The sequence below is a fragment of the Gymnoscopelus braueri genome (assembly GCF_963280865.1).
Source record: "Gymnoscopelus braueri genome assembly, chromosome: 22".
NCBI lineage: Eukaryota > Metazoa > Chordata > Actinopteri > Myctophiformes > Myctophidae > Gymnoscopelus > Gymnoscopelus braueri.
This window is the reverse complement of record NC_137624.1, coordinates 21122031-21145675: the sequence shown is the minus strand read 5'-3', so window position 1 is coordinate 21145675 and position 23645 is coordinate 21122031. Positions and strand designations below refer to the sequence as shown.

Below are 23645 nucleotides of genomic sequence, written 5' to 3'. Positions count from 1 at the left end.
GAGGAAGGTCAGCTCACTGCGCCTGCGCCTTGTTCCAGGCGCACACCAGTGACGTAAACAGTGGTTCTCAAAGTGGTTTTCGGGGACCCACCAGGGGTCCAAGTGGACATTTAACGGGTCTGACTCTGCACCTAAATGCACTGTAAAAGTACGTGCTTATTTAACTTCGAGAGTGTACAAATGGAACCAAATGGACCCTTGTGTAATGTGTGCACACTCTTTGTTTGAGTCCAGCGACGGTAAAAGACAGAGCAAGGTGATAGCCTGCCTACGTGACTATCATATTATATGACCGTCATGGATGAACTTCAACATAGTGTTTGCACTTTCTCTCTTTTTGGTCTGTACATCTATATAAACGTTCGAATTTCACATAATATACCATATCTATGGCCACGGATATCATAATTATGTACGACCCCTCAGAAATACCCGTATGTTCCGTATATTGTTCCCATGGCAACGCTGTGAAACACCTGCCACGTTTTCATTGCGACGACATTCTTTATTCTTGATTGGCTTCTGAACGCAACAAGCACCCCTGAGGCTAATGGAGGCCACCGGCAGCTGTTATAAAGGAGATGTGAAAAATGGCAGGTAAAATAAATACATTATAATAATAATACAAATACAGAATCCCAAAGCACGTTCTCTTGTTCTCTTGTACATATTTTTCACTTTTCATACCGGTAACCTGTTCTGTATAGTAGTGTGTATATCTGTCTGTCTCTTATATGTCATGTGTGTATGATATATATGATTTGTGTGCATGGGGATCTCATTTTAAACAAGCTTAGTGCTTTATGAGTCTTGCAGTTTAGTAGACCTTGTACTTCCATGTACTGTTGTTCTCATGTCTTACTAAATAAAGTACATCAATTAATCAATCAATGTAAAAGGAAATCTCTCTCTCTCTCTCTCTCTCTCTCTCTCTCTCTCTCTCTCTCTCTCTCTCTCTCTCTCTCTCTCTCTCTCTCTCTTAGGATGGAAGGAAAAGGAGAATACATGCTTCCCACAGGGACCAAGTATGTAGGAGAGATGAAAGATGGGATGTTCCACGGAAAAGGAGTTCTGTACTTTTCAAATGGAAGTAAATATGAAGGAACCTGGGATAAGGGACTATCTAAACCGGTATGGAGCAGAGAGAGAGATAGAGAGATTGCGTGTGTGTGTGTGTGTGTGTGTGTGTGTATGTGTGTGTGTGTGTGTGTGTGTGTGTGTGTGTGTGTGCGCGTGCGCGTGTGCGTGTGCGTGTGCGTGTGCGTGTGTGTGTGCGTGTGCGTGTGCGTGTGCGTGTGGTGTGCGTGTGCGTGTGCGTGTGCGTGTGCGTGTGTGTGTGTGTGTGTGTATATGTATGTGTGTGTGTGTGTGTGTGTGTGTGTGTGTGTGTGTGTGTGTGTGTGTGTGTGTGTGTGTGTGCGCGTGCGTGCGTGCGTGCTTGCGTGTGTGCACCAGGTATTCCTAAACGTAACCTCAGTAAACTAAACCTATAACCTTATTCCTAAACGTGACCTCAGTTAAACTATGCCTAAACCTAACCTCATTCCTAAAAACGAAGAAGAACCGCTGGGGGGCGAGCGGCCCGTTTTGGTATCATTGCGGATACCAAAACGGAAAATTGCGGAAGTTGCTTTTTAAATCCCTTTGGGCGTATTTTTGTCAAATTGTCCAAATGTTTTGAAAATAGAAAAAATTGCTGAATCTACTAACTCACAATGTGACGATGTGACACGCTGAGTGTGCGTGCGTGTGCGTGCGTGCGTGCGTGCTTGCATGTGTGCGAGCGTGCGTGTGTGAGAGAGAGAGAGAGAGAGAGAGAGAGAGAGAGAGAGAGAGAGAGAGAGACACACATTGTAAGTGATCACATGCACACACCCCTGTGTCTCAGTGTGTTTCACATTGGTTATAGTAGATAGTACATCTGGTCCCCTTTAGCAATCACTCCCTGTTACTGTCGCAGTTATTAGGTTTCTGTACCTTTTCCTATACACACATGCTTTCTGCGTGTCCCGCACACGTTCTTGTCTGCTCTCGATGCAATCACTTATGCGAGCCTGGGCTACGATAATGACCACTCCTATTATTATCATCATTTTAACTGTGGCTCATTAGAAATGATAGCAGTGCTGCACCGTGACCATGTCTGCCAGATCTAGGCCAGTTCAGGCCGTGAAAACCTACCTCCAGTCAATAGACAGGCCTAAACCAGTGATTCTCAAGCTTTTTCATTTCGAGGACCCAGGGACGGATTAAGGCTCAAGAAGCCAAGTTATCTTTAGGGCTTTTTAGCGCTTCACCCCTAAAGGGGCATGTATTGGTCAAGAAAGCACCTGTAGAAATTGTATGGTACAGAAGTTTCAGTCTATAACTTTTTTACATGACATACTGGCATGTAAGAATGTAGGCTGACGGGCCCACTTTAATACTATTTGAGCATTAACCTATTTTTAATTAAATTATATATTTACATTTTAAAGTAATTTGTCGACGGACCCCTGCAGGCCCTTGGGCATTGGCCCATTGGCCCGGCCCATAATCAGTCCATGGACCCCCAGTATGACATGCATTAGACCACAGACCGTTGATACGATTTGTATCTCTCGGATCCCAATCTACACTGTGAAATCTTCTGAGAGTCAGGGCCGGCCGCTGCTATAAGCAATATAAGCGGTCGCTTAGGGCCACAACCACTAGGGGGGCCACAAAAAAATATTGTAATTATGTCATGTATCTCCTATCCAACAACTAGCGTTATTATTTTAGTATGCAATAAAAAATGACATAATGATTTTATAATGGGGGGTGTTTGGGGGGGGCACCAAAAACAATCTTGCTTAAGGCCACGAAAATCCTAGGGCCGGCCCTGCTGAGAGTGTACACATGGAAACAAATGGATCTGTATGCGTCTATTTGGTTCCATTGGTACGGTCTCTGAGTTACAGACCTTTAAGGGTCCATTTGTTTCCTGAATATCAATCATGTAGCTGGGGACGACAGAACACCGTCAAGGATCCTTGGGGGTGAATACAAGAACGGTTGCCCCAAAACACGCTCGCCCCGGGTCAAATCTGGCGACCTCAGAACTGTTGGCATGCACCACGTAACCTCAGTAAACTATGCCTAAACCTATAACCTTATTCCTAAACGTGACCTCAGTTAAACTATGCCTAAACCTAACCTCATTCCTAAAAACGAAGAAGAACCGCTGGGGGGCGAGCGGCCAGTTTTGGTATCATTGTTGTGCAGAACAACCACATATGTAGAAATGTTTGCGGAAGTTGCTTTTTAAATGGCATCCCTTTGGGCGTATTTTTGTCAAATTGTCCAAATGTTTTGAAAATAGAAAAAATAGCTGAATCTACTAACTCACAATGTGTCACACAATGTGACACGCTGAGAGCTTGTAGATTGTCTATTTTCGCCGTGCAAAACCATTGTATGGCAAATTGTTAAAGGTAGGGTAAGTGATATTTTTTGGTTAAAACAAAAAGTATTTTGTTAAAAGGTTAAAATACTATATTCTGATAGTAATCATTGTTATAGAGTGTTTTTTCAGTAACAGATGTCTCCCTGAGTCTCCAGCTCTTTAATAAACAGAAAATACATTTTTCGGTAGGTGTCAAAATCTCAGCCAATCAGGAGAAAGTACCCATTTTTAAGCTTAATTTGTATAGTGTTCCAGTTCAAATTGTGTCAGCTCATTTCTTAGTGTCATCACTTCGAATTTCACTTGTTTAATCTGTATCCTGATTGAGTTCTCTGTCCTGGTTGGATAAAATTGGAAATGAAACTGAAACTGAAACGAAAATGCATTTTCTGTTTAATAAAGAGGTGGAGAGACAAGGAGACTCCTAATACTGAACAAACACTCTATAGCAATGAGTACTATCACAATATAGAGCTATTTAACAATTATTTTAACCAACGCAAATCACTTACCCTACCTTTAAATAGGCCTTAAGTATCAATTTACAGAGCCGAATCTTGGAGATCTGCTAATTAGGTTTATCATGGGATGGTGTTCATTGTGTGTCTATGTGCTTACTCACAAGGGGACGCTCACCTTTGCTGATGGTCTGGAATTTCAGGAGAAGGACTGGGACTATTGTGACAGTTCTGACCGCCGTTTCTACTCTGAAATATGCAATGGACTCAAACCTGCAGGTGAGCCTTCATTCGCTCAATCATTCAGACAAGATTTTCTCCTCTTGTTAGCCGTTCGGCTGACTTCTTTTTTTCTCAAGTGAGAAAAAAATCTGTGAATCAGTCTGGATCCTAGACTATCCTCTTGTACCCACACAAATCCTGCTCAACACACATACTATACTTGTTGATGATGAATTGAAGAAAAAGAAAAAAAAACATTGACCATATATTCTTACCTCTAGATATTTAGTTTTGTCCTTGTTCTAGCTTGTATATTCCACTGAATATGCAGCCGCAAATCTGCTAACAATCTTCTCCTTATAATAGAGATTATGCTTCAAAAAGCTGTATTATCAAATTTAAGCCCTCTTTAATTACAACTGTCTGTTCTGTATACAGGCGAGTCACAGCTGACTAATGTGGACGCTCCACGTGTCATCCCTGATGGGTGTTATGATTGTGGAGATGGCTTCTATGACCCCAGTTCCAGGGTCATCACTGCCTACACAGGCCAATTCCTTAGAAATGCAGGTGAGACGGGAAGCTACTTAGAGTTTACTTCCATCTTCCTATAACCACAAACCTCTGAGCCCAAACCTGTGAGCCCAAACCTCTGAGCCCAAATTTATTTCTGCCCGGTTCTCCTCAGTGCCTGGAGCTATTGATCTCAAATTGCACACAGCATTCACCATTACGATGTGCATCGGACTGCGAAGCCCGTTTTTCGACATCACTAACTCTCAGCCGTTTATTCAAATTTGTATGACAAAAATTGTTCTGCCCGGTTCTCCTCAGTGCCTGGAGCTATTGATCTCAAATTGCACACAGCAATTGACTATTACCATGTGCATGGAACTGCGAAGCCCGTTTTTTGATATCACTAAATCTCAGCTGTTTATTCGCATTTTAAGTCAAAGAATGTCGCCATGCTCGCATCTACAGCCCCACTGCGTTACACTGTTGCACACACAGAACACTCGCCTCCGCGGCCGTGTATGCGTGGACACGCACGTGCGCATGCATGTTGGGGAGGCACGTGTCAAAATGTACATTATTTGTGTTCGCGCGACGGCCGCGTATGTGTGTGTTCGCGACGGGGGACAGCTCTGGCCGCATGAGGATGTACCGTTGTGTGTGTGTGTGTGTGTGTGTGTGTGTGTGTGTGTGTGTGTGTGTGTGTGTGTGTGTGTGTGTGTGTGTGTGTATGTGTGTGTGTGTGTGTGTGTGTGTGTCTGTGTGTGTGGCGGGTGAACGGCTCTGGCCGCATTGAGAGAATGTACCGCGTGTGTTTGTGTGTGTGTGTGTGTGTGTGTGTGAGTGCGCGCGTGCGCTCGCGACGGGTCGCGCGTGTGTGTGTGTTGGCGACGGGGGGCGGCTCCGGCGGGGGGGCCGCAACGGGACACGCGGGGGGGGGGGGAGGCGTGCGGCGCGAGGGGACGCGCGGGGAGGACGCGCGACAGGATGTGCAATAACCCCACGTTTGCTACTTTGCGCAGGCGAACTACTTTCGCCTGCGCACTTCACCGGGTATGGTCTAGTGTTATATAACTGTTGTAGCCTTGTGTCCTCAAAGATACTGGGTCACAATTTAGGAGAAGATGTGGGTTTCTCTAGTTAGTTCATGTGATCGTTAACCAGGCCAAAATTATATCTCCTGTCCCCTAAAGGACAGGAACAAACTGGAATCAAAACAAAACTGTCTCCATCTGAGCATGGGAATCTTTGACTCTTGTGCTTTGGCGAAATAGAGAAACCAGGTCATTAATAACATTTGAATTCAATATCTTTAACTCACTCACTAACCCTCGTGAAGCACCTCCCATTGCCCCCTCTCTTGCCATCTGTGTAAATTTTCAACAATTTTTTATCGACAAGATCTCTGACCTGTGTCAGCACACATTTTCACCACCCCAGACGCTGTTACCTCCCTGTGCCCTGTCACTCTTGATCAGTTCCACCCAATCACTCTGTCCTTCCTCAATGATACAATTATGCACCTTCGCTCCACTAACTGCCCTTCCGATAGCATCCCCCCCCGGCTCCTCAAAGAAGTCCTTGGTGCTGTTAGCCCAAGTGTCTTATCACTTATTAATTGCTCCCAATTGCTCTCACCTCAGGTTGTGTCCCGGCTGCCTTCAAACATGCAGTGGTAAATCCTCTTCTTAAAAAGAAAAACCTTGATCTTTCTGTTTTATCTAATTTTAGACCTATCTCCCAGCTACCTTTCCTTTCGAAAGTTCTGGAGAAGGTAGTCTATGCCCAATTACAGTCATTTTTAATCACCCACAACCTCCATGAAAAATTTCAGTCAGGATTTAAACCAGGCCACAGTACCGAGACGGCTCTCCTTAGGGTTTTTAATGATTTAATTTTAACTGTTGACACTGATACCCCCGCCATCCTCGTGCTCTTCGACCTCTCAGCGGCGTTCGACACTGTCGATCACAGGATTCTCCTGTCACGCCTTGAACACCAGGTCGGTATCACAGGCACAGCCCTGTCCTGGTTCAAGTCGTACCTGTTTGATAGGACCTTTGCTGTCAAACTGGGGGAATTCTCATCACCCCCGGCCCCCCTCACATGTGGGGTCCCCCAGGGTTCCGTACTGGGCCCAATATTATTTTTACTGTATATGCTACCCCTCGGGTCCATTTTTACCAAACATAACATCTCCTTCCATTGCTATGCCGATGATGTCCAGATTTATCTACCCATCAAACTGGAAACTGGACAATTCTTTTCAACCCCTACTCGACTGTTTACAGGATGTAAAAACCTGGATGGACAACAATTTCCTGACACTCAACCAAAACAAAACTGAGATCATATTATTTGGCCACAACACCGTCACACCCCCCAACATCCCGGACACCCTCATATCTAACATCTGCACCTCTGCCAAAAATCTTGGTGTAATTCTGGATAGCGCCTTCAAATTTGACAAACACATCAGTTCCGTAGTAAAAGCTAGCTTCTTTCAACTCAGACTTCTCGCTAAGGTTAAGGCCTATCTCCCCCGACCACAATTAGAAATAGCTATTCATGCCTTCATTTCCTCACGACTCGATTACTGCAATTCCCTCTACACCGGCTTAGAACAGTCATCTCTCAGGCGCCTACAGCTGGTCCAAAATGCTGCGGCCCGCCTTCTTAATGGCACAAAAAGACGTGAGAATATCCTGTCCTGGCCTCACTTCACTGGCTCCCGGTCAATTTTAGAATTAATTTTAAGGTCCTTTTATTGGCTTTTAAATCTCAACATGGGCTAGCTCCACTATACTTCGCTCAGCTTAATTGCCCTTGATCCATTACTGTGTCTTAACAATGTACTGTATTTGTCTGTGCGCCTATGGGCGCTTATTGAATTGCGTTGATGCTTTGTTTGTCTCAACCTTGTACAGCTTCCGTTGTTTTAAATATGCTTTATAAATAAAGTTTGATTTGATTTTAATTTGATTTTAAGCAAACATAATTTCAGGAAAAAATAATACGTTCATTTGCTAGACTTGTGAATTGACTTGGACTCAACTATCAGTGACTATGCCTATGGACTTGTCGAGCAGTCAGAGTGCAAATTTTATACTTTGACCACCAAATTCTAATAAGTTCATCCTCCAGTCCAAGTGGACGTTTGTGCCAGATGTAATACAATTCCCTCAAGGCATTCCTTAGATAACGCGTTCACGAGAAGGGGACTCATACCCCAAATGTGCCTGGCCACAGCTGTCACCAGCGGAGGTATACAAATTCTGCTCTTGTGTACCATGTACTTGTGTAGGCTAGAAATCACTCGCAGTAAATAGTATGATCTGACAACCGCTGTAGGGGACATTGAGTGTGAATCATGACTTTGGAATGATTATTATAGTTTGCTCATAAGCAACGCCACAACCAAGAGTTTGGATTGACGATTGTGCGACTTGGACTGGACTTAGACTTGAGTTCTGGATACTTGGGACTGGACTTTGACTTGAGGTCAGGTAAAGTGATGTGATGTGGACTTGGATTTGGACTTTGTAACTGGACTTGGACTTGTTGTTACTGTAAGTGACCCAGCCGGAAAGCAGTAGCACATGTTTACTGCACTTACATTAAATCAAATGAATGACAACAGCATCATTTTGGTGTGTTTCCAGGGAATAAACATAGGTAGCTGGTGTTTGTTTAACAATGGTTTGTTTGAGGTTGGGGTGAGAATTATTGCTCAAACAACCTCTGCACGGTCATCTTTTATTGTGATATTTCTGTAATGGCAGGAAAAAGTGATAGACACCAGAACAATCCAACTTACCCATGTCAAGGAATCCTTGTTTTGTCTAATATACTGTAAACACCTTTTCTTGTTATTGTACATTAGACAATATGCAATTTGATAAGGTTTTCACACTGATCACTGAAGTGTTCTGTGCCTCTGATTTCAGGTGCACAGTAAAGTACTAATGCAACCAAATTGACCCTTTGAACACTTTTGGAGTTACAAATGGATAAATTAACACTGAGGATTTTACTGTGTACAACTGAAGTACTGTGCTGAAAGTAATTGCTCAGTGTTAGTAGCTCTTACTGACAACAAAAGATTATTGAGTAAAAAAAAGAAATGAGACCACATTTGGCTTATTTTAATAAATGCACCAATGAGAGCAAAGTCTAAGCATATGGGAAGCATTTGATATCAAAGAACCTATGGAGTGATGTTAAATGGATTATCCCAGTATCCTCTGATGATAGATTGTTGCTACAGCTCATCTGATAAGCATACTTCTACATTGCAGTCATTTTAAAGTTTTTTTTTTTTGTTTTTCAAATGTGGAAAATGCAAAACATATTTTTCCACCCATCAGGTGCCCAAAGTCGGAACTACTGATTTGAAGGGAATATAGTCTGTCAGGTCTCCAGATAGGAATTCCCAAACTCCGACGTCCACTGCCAGTTTTTTCCCCCAGCGCCCGATTTTGCATCATCAGACAATGTCATGAATTACACAGGAGGTTATGACGTTAATTGTTTGTGCATGTGTGTGTGTGTGTGTGTGTGTGTGTGCGTGCGTGAGTGCGTTTGTGTGTGAGTACCTGTGTGCGCGCGTGTGCCAGCGTGTAGGTGTGGGGGATGAAGGGGCCAATATGCGTAGAGTAAAATTCTTCTGATATATCATTTTGTTCAAAACATCTGAAATACACCAGGCTACCCCAGGCAGAGTCCCTAAGAAACATTCTGCTCTCAGATCTGGGATCAGTAGGATTGCATCCAGTTTTATTGCCATAGGTCACGGGTCTTTGAAATGTCATTTTTTATCAAACCCAACAAGAACTGCACATAGTTTTGATCACAAGGACAACATGCATGAAATAGTTTTAAAATCTCTGTCATGAGTAGATTATCTCTAAGATAACATGTTATATACAATTGGCTGGCAGCCTTGCCGAATCTTGCAAGCTGTTTTTTTTTACCTTAAATCCCTATTTTGTGCATATCATTATATTGTTGTCAAAGAGTTTCAAAAATCAATTCAAATATAGAAGATCTTAAAGCATACTATGCGTCATGGTGTGGCGCGTTGTAGATTGGCTAATTTAGCTATTTGTCGTGCAAAGAAGTTGTATATATGGCTAAGTGATTAAACATAGAACATTATTTTTATTCCTCTTTTATGGTCTGTAACAGAAAGGGAACAAGCCGTCCACGTCGGATGGGGTCTGCTCGGGTTCAGGGCTGCTTTAAAAAAAAATATGTTTTTGATGTGATTGTTTTGACTGATTGTTTGTTGCATTAAAAACACAGGTATGTTTTATGTGACTCTTGGCGTAGCTTTACATATGATTGACTAGCTGCCTGAGGCAGGAATGTGGTTTTGGACCCAGAGAACGGTGTCTAGAATATCTATGTGCAACATAATACAGATTAGAATCCCTTATATTAATCAAGGTCTGATCCACAAGCAGGCAGATCTCATTTACATGTGTGTAGAGATAGACAGAAACAGATGAGAAGACGCGCTTCCTCACCAGATGTCATGAACATGTGTGAGAGGACAAAATATGTTTTGAGCTTCTTTCTTCGCTGTGGGTTGTTCGTCATCATCATCATCACGGCTCTGGTATTGATCAGTGAAATTGGAAAGAGAGACAAAGAGGGTTATTTCTATGTTGAAAAGAAAAGAAGGGGGAGCAAAACAATTTCCACAAGTACTCTCTCGGTCGCAGTTTTCAGATGAATCTGGAGGAGTCAAACACAGGAAGTATTTAATCGATGTGTGTTTTTGAGTCAGTGTGGTGCATAGTTTGTGCGCGCACGAGTCTGTGTGTGTGTGTGTGTGTGTGTGTGTGTGTGTGTGTGTGTGTGTGTGTGTGTGTGTGTGTGTGTGTGTGTGTGTGTGTTTGTGTTTGTGTTTGTTTGTGCGTGTGTTTGTTTGTGCGTGTGTGTGCGTGTGTGTGTGTACATGTATGGGTCCATATGCATGTGTGTGCTTCCACGGGCGCATGTGTGGGGTGCATTTGTGTGGTGTGTGTGCATGTGTGTGCGTGCGTGCATGCATGCCTGTGTGTGCATGCGTGTACTGTCTGAGTTGTTCAAGTACGCTCCTCTAACTTTTTAATTCGTAGTCTCAGAGGAATGTTCCTATATCCTGCATGAATTTATTTTCATCCCTGAGAGGTGAAGGCACATTTGTCAGAGTGGGTGTGAAGACAGAATTTATTGCCTCACGGCTTCCGCCCAGGATGAGAGGCAGAGCAGGAGTCCAGCTAATGCTGACGGGACTGTAGGGAGGAGCCACCCGCCCAGAGGGGCTGTTTTCTGATGGGAGGAAACAGAGGGCGTCATTTGGGGTTCCAGGGGATGGCAATTGCTACCCCCTAGCTTTTAGCATTTAACCTCAAAATGCAGGTCTTTTATTCATATCATCTCCATTCTCCATAGACACTTGTTTTTCTTCTGCAGCCATACAGTACATCCATTAATCACTTTAAAACTGGCCTCTGTATTTCTCAGTGGTGTAAAGTAACTAAGTCAAGTAACTAAGTACATTTACTCAAGTACTGTATTTAAGTACAATTTTGAGGTATTTTCACTTTACTGGAGTATTTCCAATTTTCTGAACTTTTACTTCCACTCCACTACATCTCAGACTTTAGTTACTAGTTACTTTGTAGATTTAGATTATTATTAAAAAACATACATTACTCATTCAGCCCTATATACATTTTGGCCATTTGAAAATAGCCGATCAACAAGCTCGTAGCTTGTAGATCTGCTATTTTCAAATTCTTTTTATACATTTTATACTTTTGAAAACTTGTGAAATGAGACATTCTGCACAAGGAGTACTTCCTAGTTTTGGTAGGAAGTACTCCTTATTTTTTATAAAATGAGGCCTCAGGGAGGAAAGGAGGAAGGAGCTCCCCCATGTCGCTGTACAACTGTTCAATGTTGGACAAGCAGGAACAGAGGGTCATGACACAAAGAAGCCAAAGCCTTATATCTATACAACAAAATGCAACATTGGCGTGTCTGGAAATGTTTTAAACGTACAGATGATGCCGTATTTACCTCTCTGAGATGCCTTTTGTTGCTAGGCAATATCAGACAAAACTCGAGAATTGACCTATCGTTATGTTCTGGACCCCATAGTTACTGTTGCTAACTCAAATAAACAACCTCGCTTGGCATTTGGCCAAGTAGCTAAAACAATGGGGTCTGTCACTGATATTACCCATGAGGCTATAGATAATTGTTTGGAGAGAGACCGATTTTAATAAAAAGGCGTATAGTATGCTATGGAGGGATACTGTATGTCCAGAATTTCAAATGAAGAGCAGACCTCTCGACACATAGTGGAGGATATGTTAAAATTAGAAGCACTGTTTTTCATGAACTGCAGGTTATGATTAAATATTACCTCCAGTTACACTTCAGAGGAAACTTTTTTTTTTGTCAGTTTATTACCCTGCATCAGTCACCGTTATTATATATCTCCATATAAATGCCTTGTATAGTTTGTTTAATTTTGCAGCTACTGCAGGTGTCTTTAGGGTATGTATAGTAAGTAGCAAAAGTTTTCTTGGCGGAAATCTGAAACATGAGTATGGCATGTCACAGCTCACTGTCCACAAGCTGTTGGCTTTACAGCTCAATGATTGGTTTCTCCATCTCTCGTTCTGTGCAGTGGTGTAAAGTAACTAATTTACTCAAGTACTGTACTTAAGTAAAATGTTGAGGTATTTACTTTACTGGAGTATTTCCAAATTTCAGTACTTTTACTTCTACTCCACTACATCTCAGGGGCAAATATTATACTTTTACTCCACTACAATTATTTGAAAACTTCAGTTACTAGTTACTTTATTACAAAACAAACACATTGCGTGCCAATCGCGTAGATTTACGCGAACCTAAATAACAGCGCAGCGTGCCAGTCGCGTAGATCTACGCGAAGTGGTCTTTTTTTTTTCTTTCTCTCGCAGTGACACATTTCATTGTAGCACACCGGAAACGGAAATGAATGTCAATCGAAGATTTTCGTTCCCATCCGCCGCCGCTCTAAAGCTTCCGCTAAATCGCCATTATCTCAGTGTTGTTTTTCTCCGCACTGAACGCTGTTTAATAGAAACTGCGACTACTGCAAATTGGAATGTCGCCGATTGAAAATGTCTTCTCTGGGCCACTCACACAGCTACCCTGTGTGTCTACAAACAGTTTAACGCGCGATCATAAGGTATTTAGCGAGGTCTGTGGCGAGGTGAAAAAAACTAAAAAACAACAATAAATCACTGGCACTGGTGAGTACATTATGATATTAAACTCTGGCATGGAATGTGTTAACCACTTCAGCCAGACAGCCATATATACATTTATATAGCTCACAAAGCTAACAATGCGTCGCGATGCGACGCATTGTGAGCTTGTAGCTCTGCTATTTTCAAAAGATTTTTATACATTTTATACCTTTGAAAACTTGTGAAACGGGACATTCTGCATAATGAGAACTTTCTACTTTTGGTATTTAAGTACATTTTGATACCAATACTTTTGTACTTTTACACAAGTACATTTCGAATTCCGTACTTTTACTTGTAACAGAGTACTTCTACATTGCAGTATTGATACTTTTACTTACTGTAAGTAAAGAATTTGAGTACTTTTTCCACCACTGGTTCTGTGTAATTATGTGTCACAATACTCGAACAAAGAAAAAGGCTTGTAGGAAAGTAGCACAGCTCATCTGGTGTTTCGGTGTTCAGATCATGTGTGAAATGGGAAATCCATTTAAAGGCTGTGTAGTGAATGTGATGGTGTGAGGGTCATGAGAGGAGGATTATGTGGGGCTACGGTCGTAACGTTCTTCTGGAATATCTATTCGGTTCTGGGATCAGTAATGTTAGGGTTGTGTCTCGTTTTATTGCCATAGAGGTCATAGCATCTTTGAAATATAATATTTTATGAGACCTGGTAAAAAAAAAAAGGGGGGGGCGGGGAATGAATAAAAAGAAAATACAAATTCAAGTTTCCATAAATTGCTCATATCTAAAGTCAACAAAAATTAGTCAGCATATATTTTAAAATCATGTTTTCATTCCATTTGACACCCAAAATGTTGTTACTTGGATGTTTTAAATGAAATATAGCAATATTAGACTTTAAACATGTTGCTGAATTGTACTGTGAAGTAGGAAGCATCAGACCAAGCCCTGCCTTAAAAAGTAATTGATACAATCTTGAAATCAATTCTAAAGGAATATAGGTAACCAATGAAGGGAGCTAGGCTACAAATGGTGTAATGTACCTTTTGGTAGCAGGGAAGCTGAGGAGGACACACACTATGAGTAAGGTTCTGGCAGTCTGCCAGTATAGTACATGTGCTTTCAGGAGGGCAGGGGTCTTCATTACACCCTCACTGGCAACCATGTTGATTTCTTTGTGTTGTACACCTGGGATGGATATCTCTACAGCTTGATCCTTGGTGTTGTGCGAGTAAAAGAACATATTGTTGCTGTCGGGCAGAAACCTCTTATCTCCATATTTTAACATTTTGTGTTTTTTAGCAGATATACAAGCTCGAAACGCACGCGAAGTGACGCGTTTCGAGCTTGTAGATCTGCTACTTTTGATATTTTTTTATTCGAATCCTGGAAAAGTAACAGCTTTGGACATATGAGGTTTCCACCAACAGAGACGATATTATACATTATGAAATCATATCCACACACTAGAATTTCAACCTGAAATGGTCTTCGTCGGGTACGTAGTAGGCTACTGATGAAAACCGTTTCAGGTCGTAACGTTGTACTTTAAATTCACGTTGGGAGCATTCTAAACAGCATGCAGACATAATGTCTTTTCTCTAACACATTATAACATCCTGTCAGGCTAGCTCTGTTTGTCGCCGTATTTTATTCATAGGCTACTATCGAACCCTATAGCAATTTTCATAATATGCGAACATTCGTTGAAACTAGGCCAGAATGAAAATACAAGATCTACAAACTCACAACGGGTTGCAACGCGATGCTTTGTGATCTTGTAGATCAGTTTTTTTCCCGCGAAGAGATATAGAGGGGGAAGATGTGTGCTGGGCCCCAGTCAACAAAGTATGTAGAGTTTAAAGGAGTAGTTCACCAAAATTTTCAATATGCGTCGCTCTTTTTTAAATAGATCACAAAAGCCAAATTTATATCACGACGGTGTTGCTGCTAGTCAAAAAGAACATATCAAAAAGCTAACATCGCATGATGATGCATGCACCGCGTTGTTAGCTTGTAGATATGTTATTTTCAGCAAGCAACATATTAGTCATGCAATGTAGTATAAATTAAGCCTAAGGATGTAGCCAGGCACAGGCAGTGTGCTGTCAGGCTGGGCAACGAGGGTAAAGGAAATGACCCGGCTCTGATCCAAGTAGCCCAAGGACAAGGCAGGAAAAAGAGACGGTGAGGGAGGAAGTTCAGTAGGAATCTCCAGTAGCAGCCACCAAAGTCAGACTGGTCGCCTGGACACTGACCAGCCTCTCATATAGGCAAGCACATGTATCAGGGTTAGGTAGCATTGAATGGGGTTAGTGTGCTGTCTAATGTCCAATTTAATCTGAACATTCAACATACACCAGTGATACTTTTTCAATTAGAGAACCCCCAGTTAAAAATGCATTAGGCCACAGACATCCTTTTAATATTTTTAATTTATTATGTATGTATTTATTTATTATCTACACTGTAAAATCTTCAGTGTTAATTGAATTCTGAGAATGTACAAATGGAACAAAATGGACCTGTAAGGGTCCAACTCCAGGTTGGAGTTACAGACCTGGAAATGTCCATTTGATTCCTTTGAATCAAAAGGGAATTTCACATGGGTTGAAACATGAATTTCAACCCAGTGAAGCCTGAGTATAGCTGTGTTGCGCACCGAAAATAGCCGATGTACAAGCTCACAATGCGTCACAGCGCCTGTTGCAATCAGCACCACCACATTTTGTCACATGCAGGAGAATTATACAGTGCATACAATGTATACAGAGGGAGTGTTAATCAAGTATATTTCTCTTAAAATCATTACAGTCAACGTAAAATGTCTGAAGAATTCCAACAACTCTATAATCTTCCAAAGCTCAGAGACATGTGGTCTATTTAATTGTCGTAGCTGATGATGTTTAGCTGGAAATTGGAAGCATAATAATTAGCATTGCATTAAAAACTATGATGAAAAACAAAGGGGAAACGATAGGGTACAGCTGCACAATCAAATCAGCACAGAACACACACACACACACACACACACACACACACACACACACACACACACACACACACACACACACACACACACACACACACACACACACACACACACACACACACACACACACACACACACACACACGTCCACTTGGTTCTGTTTTATCGCTCTTCTCCCTTGGCAACAAGCAGCAGCGTACAGCAGCAGAGCCAGAGTATTGCCATATTGTTTGTAGCATTTTCCTGTTTCTGGAATAACCACTTCCCTTTGGATCTCTACACAGAAAGCTTTTCCACTTTCAAAACATGCCTCTGCCAAGGAAAACACCTCTGGTGACCAAACCAAACCATGGCCCCTCCCTCTGTCCCAGTCCGGCTGAGGTGGTTCACAGACACATCAAAATGTGCTTGGGCACTGGGGGCACGTCGGCACATATATTCTTATTTAGCCTTTTCTTAAGCAGTATAAACCTGGCATCCCTATGTTTGGACATGTCATTACTAGCAAAACATTTAAAAAGTGTTTACGCAGTGGTAAAGTCCCTGCCCACCACCACAGAGGTTGTGGGTTCGAATCCACCGTGGTGCATCCGGCTTTGTCGGGCGTCTATGTGAACACAATTGGCCCATGTTCGGGGAGGGTGATATTGGTCATTGCATGTACTCCTACGGGCTGGGGCGGCACCTGTCAGCAGGGAGTGTTGGGCGGGAGGATTAGGACGAAGGCCCAACGTCCACCCGGTGGGGGCTCCTCACTGGCAGGTGAGTGAGTATGATACAGCAGTGACTACACAGAAATGTGTGTGGGGAGGAATTCATTGGCATAATTACTAAATTCGGGAGAAAAAGGGGGTAAAAAATAATTGGCTACTCAAAATGTTGAAGAAAAACTGTATATGTATATTTATGTATTTATTTACGAGTTTATGTGTTTGTTTATTTATTTATTTGGGGGGAATGTGCATAAAACGGACATTTGAATCAAATATTTGTGAATAACAGCCCTCATTCAAACCAGAAAGTCAAGCTTTAATTTCTTATGTCACCAACACCCAAACATGGAACCTACTACATTAACCCATTCAATATTGGACAGGAAAAGAAAGGATTTGCAAGTGAACAAAAGTCTCTTCGGCACTTTTTTCATTTTTGTCAACCGACACTGTTGACACACTTGTCTTATGAGTATTAAAACAGCCTTTACAGAATGTTTTGGTTTGAATTGCGGTGTAGTGCCTTCCGTATTGAACCAGACATGTGTCAGCTCCAATATTGCCCTGAAAACTAATCAGATCCACATATTCATAGTCAATGGATAAACATCAAGATTTGTTAGGGGATTCCGTTTAGATAACATTACATCATCAAGAGAGTAGAGATTCTCTTATTTCCAGGAATAAGCATTCCTGTTTCCCCATGTGCAGAATAATGCACTCTTCACTTATGGAAGCTATGGAAATGCAAAAAGCATAATGTTTTGTTGTACAGTAGTTAAGTAAGTCAGTAAAAAGTGTGTGTGTGTGTGTGTGTGTGTGTGTGTGTGTGTGTGTGTGTGTGTGTGTGTGTGTGTGTGTGTGTGTGTGTGTGTGTGTGTGTGTGTGTGTGTGTGTGTGTGTGTGTGTGTGTTGAGAGAGAGAGAGAGAGAGTGTTAACTTGCTGCCATTAGGTTGGAAGGAAACACTTTTCCCTCTGAGTGTATTTAAAGGATTAAGATAAACAGGCTTTAACAAGGTGCCATTATCGCTTCCACACACTCTCTCTCCTGTGTACGTTGCATAAAAGTCGTTCACGCAGGTTATTACAGTTTAGACCACCTATCCTCAACCTCTTTTAAATTCAAGGACCACCGGTTTGATATACATTAGACCATGGACCCCCGTTTGATACCACTTTTTTAAATGGATGGCACCCAGAAAACTGTTTATAACAAACAAAGCCAGGTAACAGTTTTTAGGATAGAGAAGTGTGATGTGTTTGTTTTTCTGCTTTGCTATACTTAATCAGATGTATAGTGCCCTACCTACACAGTCACACAGAGCATACTGTGGCTTACATATCCAGGACTGACTCTTATTCCCTTTTTATCTAGAATGCTAAATAGGTAAATGCATTATTTTGTTCCTATGAAAAAAAACCATAAAGACCTTGGCCTGCAGCTGGAAACACAGTTTTACTTTTGTTTTAGGACTGCAGGCATTAAACTATAGTACATATGCAGCCACATGTTCCTGCATAGTTAAGGTATCAAACTAGCAGCATTCAATTCTCAAATAAATGTTCTTGTGCATTCTTGAGGGGGAAAAGTTACAGCAAATATAAAAATAATGTTTAAATCTAACAATCATTACTCGCACTTGGTGAGTTTGGGTACATTAATTGCGGCCAGCCCCTCTTGGTCATGTATGCAGACATGGACATAGTAATTAGTTTTACAATACGAGTAAAGAAATGTCTTTTGACCCCCTCGTAAAGGATGGAACAATGGGCAGGGTGGATGTAGAGAGCCGGGTTCATACACCGCCGTACGACCATGAATCAGGCTTAGGAGGGACAAAGACTGGAGGAAATGTTTCATAGCAGCTGCTTGAGCCTTAGGACCAGTGTGAGACTGCCCTGCAAATTTAAATGTAACCCCCATCCCCCACCTCCCTGATCAGTGCCCAGGAGGCAGGTAAAGTGGTGAGTGAGAAAAGAGAGAGGCAACGTGAAGAGGCTGTTAGTGTTAGTAGCCATCGCTGGCAAATTACACACAATCAACACCAGAGCATGAGACCTGCTCGCTACAATGGAGCCCCTCGCGCCGTAGAACCTGGGGGTGAGGCCCGCAAGACGCTCAAGTGCATGCAGCTGCGTGCGCTCCAGAGAAAGCTTACCTCCCCTGCTCTGCAATTAGCAACTCATTTTAGTTTTAACTATCGAAAAACTGTTTATTATCAGCTCCTCAAAATACCCCTTAAAAATGGCATTCATTTTGGGGTTATTATTTATTGGTGTCTGAAGTGGCACCGAGAAGTTATTTTCTCCTAATTGTCGGGCACTATCTTGATTTGACAAATTTACCCGTGACTTAAATGGCACTTGAGCGTTTCAGCTCCAAAAGCCAAATGACCTCTGGGTGAATCGTGTAGGCTATTGACTGATTGAAACGTTTCAGATTAAGTGAATGCATCAGAAACTGGTTATAGCCCACTGTAAAATAAAACATTCTAATAGCTGACGGTTCTGGTTTTTCTCCATATAATTGCTGCATTAAACAATTTAATTCAAATTAGTCTTGTTTTCTGAACTTTATTTCTAAACTGTTACATATTAATTGAAATCTGTTCCCTAGATGACCAGGAACATGAGTGGATAGTGCGCACCTGTCGAAAAGGCTGGGATGAGATAGTTGGTTATAATCCTGACATCCAGAACAAATAGAAGAAACCCTTCAACTGCACATCCAGTGGAAATGGACATGAAGACTCAAGCAACAACTTTTAATAAAATTACTTGCATATAACAAATTAAGAAATCTGTATAAATGTTTGTGTATTTTTGTATTTTTAGTGGCAGAATCATTTTAATGAGGGGAGAAATATCTAAGTCTACAGTAGCTAAATATATATCTTTCCACTAAAGGAGTTCTGTCATTTGAGATCTTGATTCAGGTTTAGGCGAGGGAGAGTGTGTGTGTGTGTGTGTGTGTGTGTGTGTGTGTGTGTGTGTGTGTGTGTGTGTGTGTGTGTGTGTGTGTGTGTGTGTGTGTGTGTGTGTGTGTGTGTGTGTGTGTGTGTGTGTGTGTGTGTGCCTGCCTGCCTGCCTGCCTGCCTGCGTGCGTGCGTGCGTGCGTGCGTGCGTGCGTGCGTGCGTGCGTGCGTGCGTGCGTGCGTGCGTGCGTGCGTGCGTGCGTGCATGCACACGTTAGTGTGGTGTAAAGTAACTAAATACATGTACATGTTTGTGCATGCATAAATATAAACTTAAATGATGTTTGATTTTGATATTTCCAAAGCAAGGTTATAGATTTAGGCTACTTCTGTAGCAAGTTTGTGTTAACCTGTTTTGTATTTATCAACTTGAAAGGATTTCTCAATATATTTGATTTGTGTGCTTTCTCAGCCAAAGGCAAAATCCTCAGTATTAATTTGGTTCCATTTGTACACTATCAGAGTTAAATTAACACTCAGGATAACTAATATCCTGAATTAGGTTGTTTTAAGTAAAACATCTTCTTTACATCCCGTGCAGGCATATACTCTATAAAATACAGTATAAGTGTCATACTGTTTATATGTAGTATGTTACTTTATCATGGAAACAAATAGTGAACACTCTGCCTGTAGTCCTATAGATTGTGTGAAGGCCTACTAGATAGTAATTGTTTTGATTTGATGTTCCTACAGTATTAGTTTCATATATCTCTATTACAGTTCTTACTTTGTGGTGTTTTATTCGTAGAGAGCATCTGATCAAGTTGATTTCAGTGTGTGTTCAAATGAACCAATTATTGATTTTCTGATTCAGGACAATTTAGACTAGAGTGACATTTACACTCAAAGATGTTACTGTGTACTTTTGCCTTTCGTTACCCACAATTCCAGGGTATCTAATCCCATGATTCCTATGAATATAGTAAATACCCATCCGCCCCCAACAGAGACACAAAATGTCACATTCTGTTTTATTGCATTTTAGTACACAAAACATTTATGATGCACAGTCTATCAAATAAACCTTTGTTTTCTCTCTCTTTTTTTTCCTTCTTTTTTCTTTTTATTAATAATAAAACAAAACCATTTCAGAGGGGGGAAAGTGCTTTACAGGGTTTAACATCTCAATAAATACAAGGACATTGAGGTCTTGTTCCCCTTTAATCAACATTGGATCCTGTTCTTCACACAACGGCCATGGCACTAAGATACAAGTTCACACTCTCTACCCCTGCCAACACACACACACACACACACACACACGCGCACACACACACACACACACACTAGGGCTTACACACATGCGAGCACGTCATACTAATGTATGTACAAACACAGTCTGTTTCATATTGTCTATATTGTACCACTACTCCATGAGAGACACACACAGATACAGAGGCTGGATGAGAGACCCAAGAAGTCATAAATTAGCGACACCAGTTTGGAAACACAAAGAAAATGTTTTTTTTTAACATATAGCTTTTACTATGTAACTGCCCCTCACTCTTTGAAGGAAACGGGCTGTTGGACCAGTATTTACATCTCTAAGATCCCTGGGTTTCTAATAGAAAATTGTAACTGCTAGATGCTAATTATTGTGGTGGCTCAAGATGTGTTGAAGTAGTGCTGTAAGTGATATTCCTTTGTTAAAATCAGCGTTAAATAGCTCTATTTTCTGATAGTAATCATTGCTATAGAGGGTTTGTTCAGTAACAGGGGTCTACCCGTTTCTCCAGCTCTTTAGTTAGGTTCAGGTCAGGATACCACTTTCACCCAATCAGGAGAGAGAACTCATACAGGATACAGGATAAACAAGTGAAATTGGAAGTGATGAAACAAAGAAAGTGAGCAGACCAAATTGGAATTGGAATTGAAACACTGTAACATTGAAGCTGATAAAGGGGTCTCTCTTCCGACTGAATAAAATTGTAAAGCACCTGAAAATGTATTTCCTGTTTACAAAAGAGCTGGAGAGACGGGAAGACCCCTGTTATTGAACAAACACTCTACATCAATGATTACTATCAGAATATAATGCTTTCCCTTTTTAATAAAAAAAAAAAAAAATTCAACCAAGAAAAATCACTCACACCACCTTTAATTCCTGGCTCTAATTCTTACAGTTATATGTATAAAAATTATAATAATCAAGTCAGAAAGTGTGCTTTGAGGTTTCATTCAGGATCAATTTCTTAAGCGTCACATTGTTCTATTACATTTTGCATCACAGCCATATAATCAATCAAAGCGTTATCATTTCGTGTTCAATCATGAAAGCCAGGTTATCATTTTTCGATTTATCTTTGTGAAAGTTACTTTTGCAATTTAACTTGAGAGATAAGGTACACAATATATTGTTATTGTCATACTGTAAACAAAACACGTTACGTGTGTCACCTTGTTTCAATTAAGCAATTTATTTATTTATCTGTATTTTCTTTTTTTTATAGGTGATATTAAGGTTATATACCTAATATACCTTAACCCTTTAAGACCGGAACGCATCTGTGTCTTTTTTTTATTTGAGCTAAAAAAGCATTATTTTACACTTTGGCTATTCAAAAATAGCAGATATACAAGCTCATAGCGTGGTACCGAGTGCCACGCTACAAGCTTGTAGATCTGCTATTTTTGAAAAATTGTGAAAATGAGTGCAAATCTGTGAAAATATATATATTCTTTTAAAGCGAACATTTTCAACTCAAATCTTTGCTTCTCAAATATTTTGAGATGGGGGTTTCGCGGCCAAATACATATAATTTTGGGGGTCCTTGACAATTATGAAAACCACTGATATAGCAACATAATTTTTTTTTTTTTAACTGTTGGGATTTAGAAGACATTTGTAGAATCGGCTTCAGGTCTTAATGGGTTAAAAACCTCAATAAATGTCCTAACAATCAAAAGTACTAATAGTGTTCCTTCATGGTGGTGTAGAGAGAAAAGAGGGGAGGGGGGGGGGTTGTCTTACCTCTAATGTGGTATACTGTGTGTGCCCAGCCCAGGGGGCCCCTACGGTAGTTCCCCTTACATTTTCCCCTTTTTACTTATCTCCAACAAATCTGACAGCACTCAAAAGGCATTAATCCGGGTTTCTGTGGTCACTTCCATCTCTCCAAAACTAACATCACATCAGGGGTGGCAGCCAGAGAGGAAACGTGGATGCTGTTGCTGTACACACGACGTGGCAGGCGTCCATAAAGGCAGAGAGAGTCAACTAGTAGAGGAGCACCTCTGTGAGTTCCAGGTGCTAATGATAAATGTCTCACAATCATTTTTCGACAGACTGGGCTGCAGGTGGGATATTCCTGTCCGTAGGGAGAAGAACCAAACACAACGATGGCAGTTTTTCTGTTGTTGTTGTTGTTCTGTTGTTTGTTTTGTTTTTTAACTTCCACTTGGTTCTCTGTTTCCTCAGAGCGGTAAGGGGGGGTCAAAGGTCAAAATTGTCTTTTCTCCAAGTTGCCTCCTGTTTGACCTCTGGGGTCAGCTTGGCGGACGTCTGCGATGGCACGGGTTAGGGTTCAGAGGTTAGGGGTCACATGGGGGGGATGGCCCGGTGGGCTAGCGGCTGAGGGGGAGCTGGGGCAGCGACATGGCCTGGTGGTGGTGGGGCATACTCTGAGAGGTCAGGACGGAGAAGGGATGACCTAGAAAGCACAGTCGTAAAAACAAAGGGAATGTTTAAAAACAGCGTCACAAATAGGTCAAATATAGTATGATGGACGGATACATCAGACACAGTTGGAATTATGTTAATTATGGTTTTAATCCGGATGACATACTCTCGCCAACCAGGACATTAAGGGATAGAAGTTGCAGACACCAGACTGATTTTGTATACAAAGATTGAGATGTGGCTTAAATTCATTACTGAGATCAGTGTGCCTCGTGAGACAAAAGAGAAATACAATTCAACAGGGGGTTGTGAGCTCTCCGACAAAGTCGCCTCGCCGTAGCCGAGTGGGTAGAACGGCTGTCTGGGCATCGGCAGGTCACCGGTTTGACCCTTGGCTCGCCTACATGCGCTCAGTCTGCTGGGTGAATCAGTCATTTCCCCGGAGACCCGAAAAATATTTCC

At 41.6% G+C, this 23645-nt stretch overlaps 2 protein-coding genes and 1 long non-coding RNA gene across 6 annotated transcripts in view; 2 read left to right on the top strand and 1 right to left on the bottom strand.

Moving 5' to 3' along the window:
* Positions 1-550: 550 nt before the first annotated feature.
* morn5 (MORN repeat containing 5) lies at positions 551-19292 on the top strand (the record flags this gene model as incomplete). Its single annotated transcript, XM_080420232.1, has 5 exons — positions 551-597; positions 984-1131; positions 4053-4164; positions 4546-4677; positions 19204-19292. 5 exons carry the CDS (start codon positions 551-553, stop codon positions 19290-19292), a joined length of 528 nt encoding a protein of 175 aa, XP_080276358.1.
* Positions 19293-20574: 1282 nt separating this feature from the next.
* On the top strand, positions 20575-22108 carry LOC308077696. The gene is made up of 2 exons (XR_013932424.1): positions 20575-21686; positions 21717-22108. It is a non-coding gene; the product is annotated as an uncharacterized lncRNA (long non-coding RNA).
* A 91-nt stretch (positions 22109-22199) lies between these two features.
* The window catches only part of lhx6a (LIM homeobox 6a), a 22544-nt gene continuing 21098 nt past the window's right edge, over positions 22200-23645 (bottom strand). For 2 of the 4 annotated variants that reach the window (XM_080418556.1, XM_080418558.1), the window contains one exon: positions 22211-23214. In XM_080418556.1, the coding sequence (XP_080274682.1) occupies positions 23129-23214 (86 nt within the window). In that variant the 3' untranslated portion in view covers positions 22211-23128. Of the gene's footprint in view, positions 23215-23645 lie in introns of all 4 variants that reach the window. The other 2 variants (XR_013932423.1, XM_080418557.1) reach the window with 2 other exon arrangements.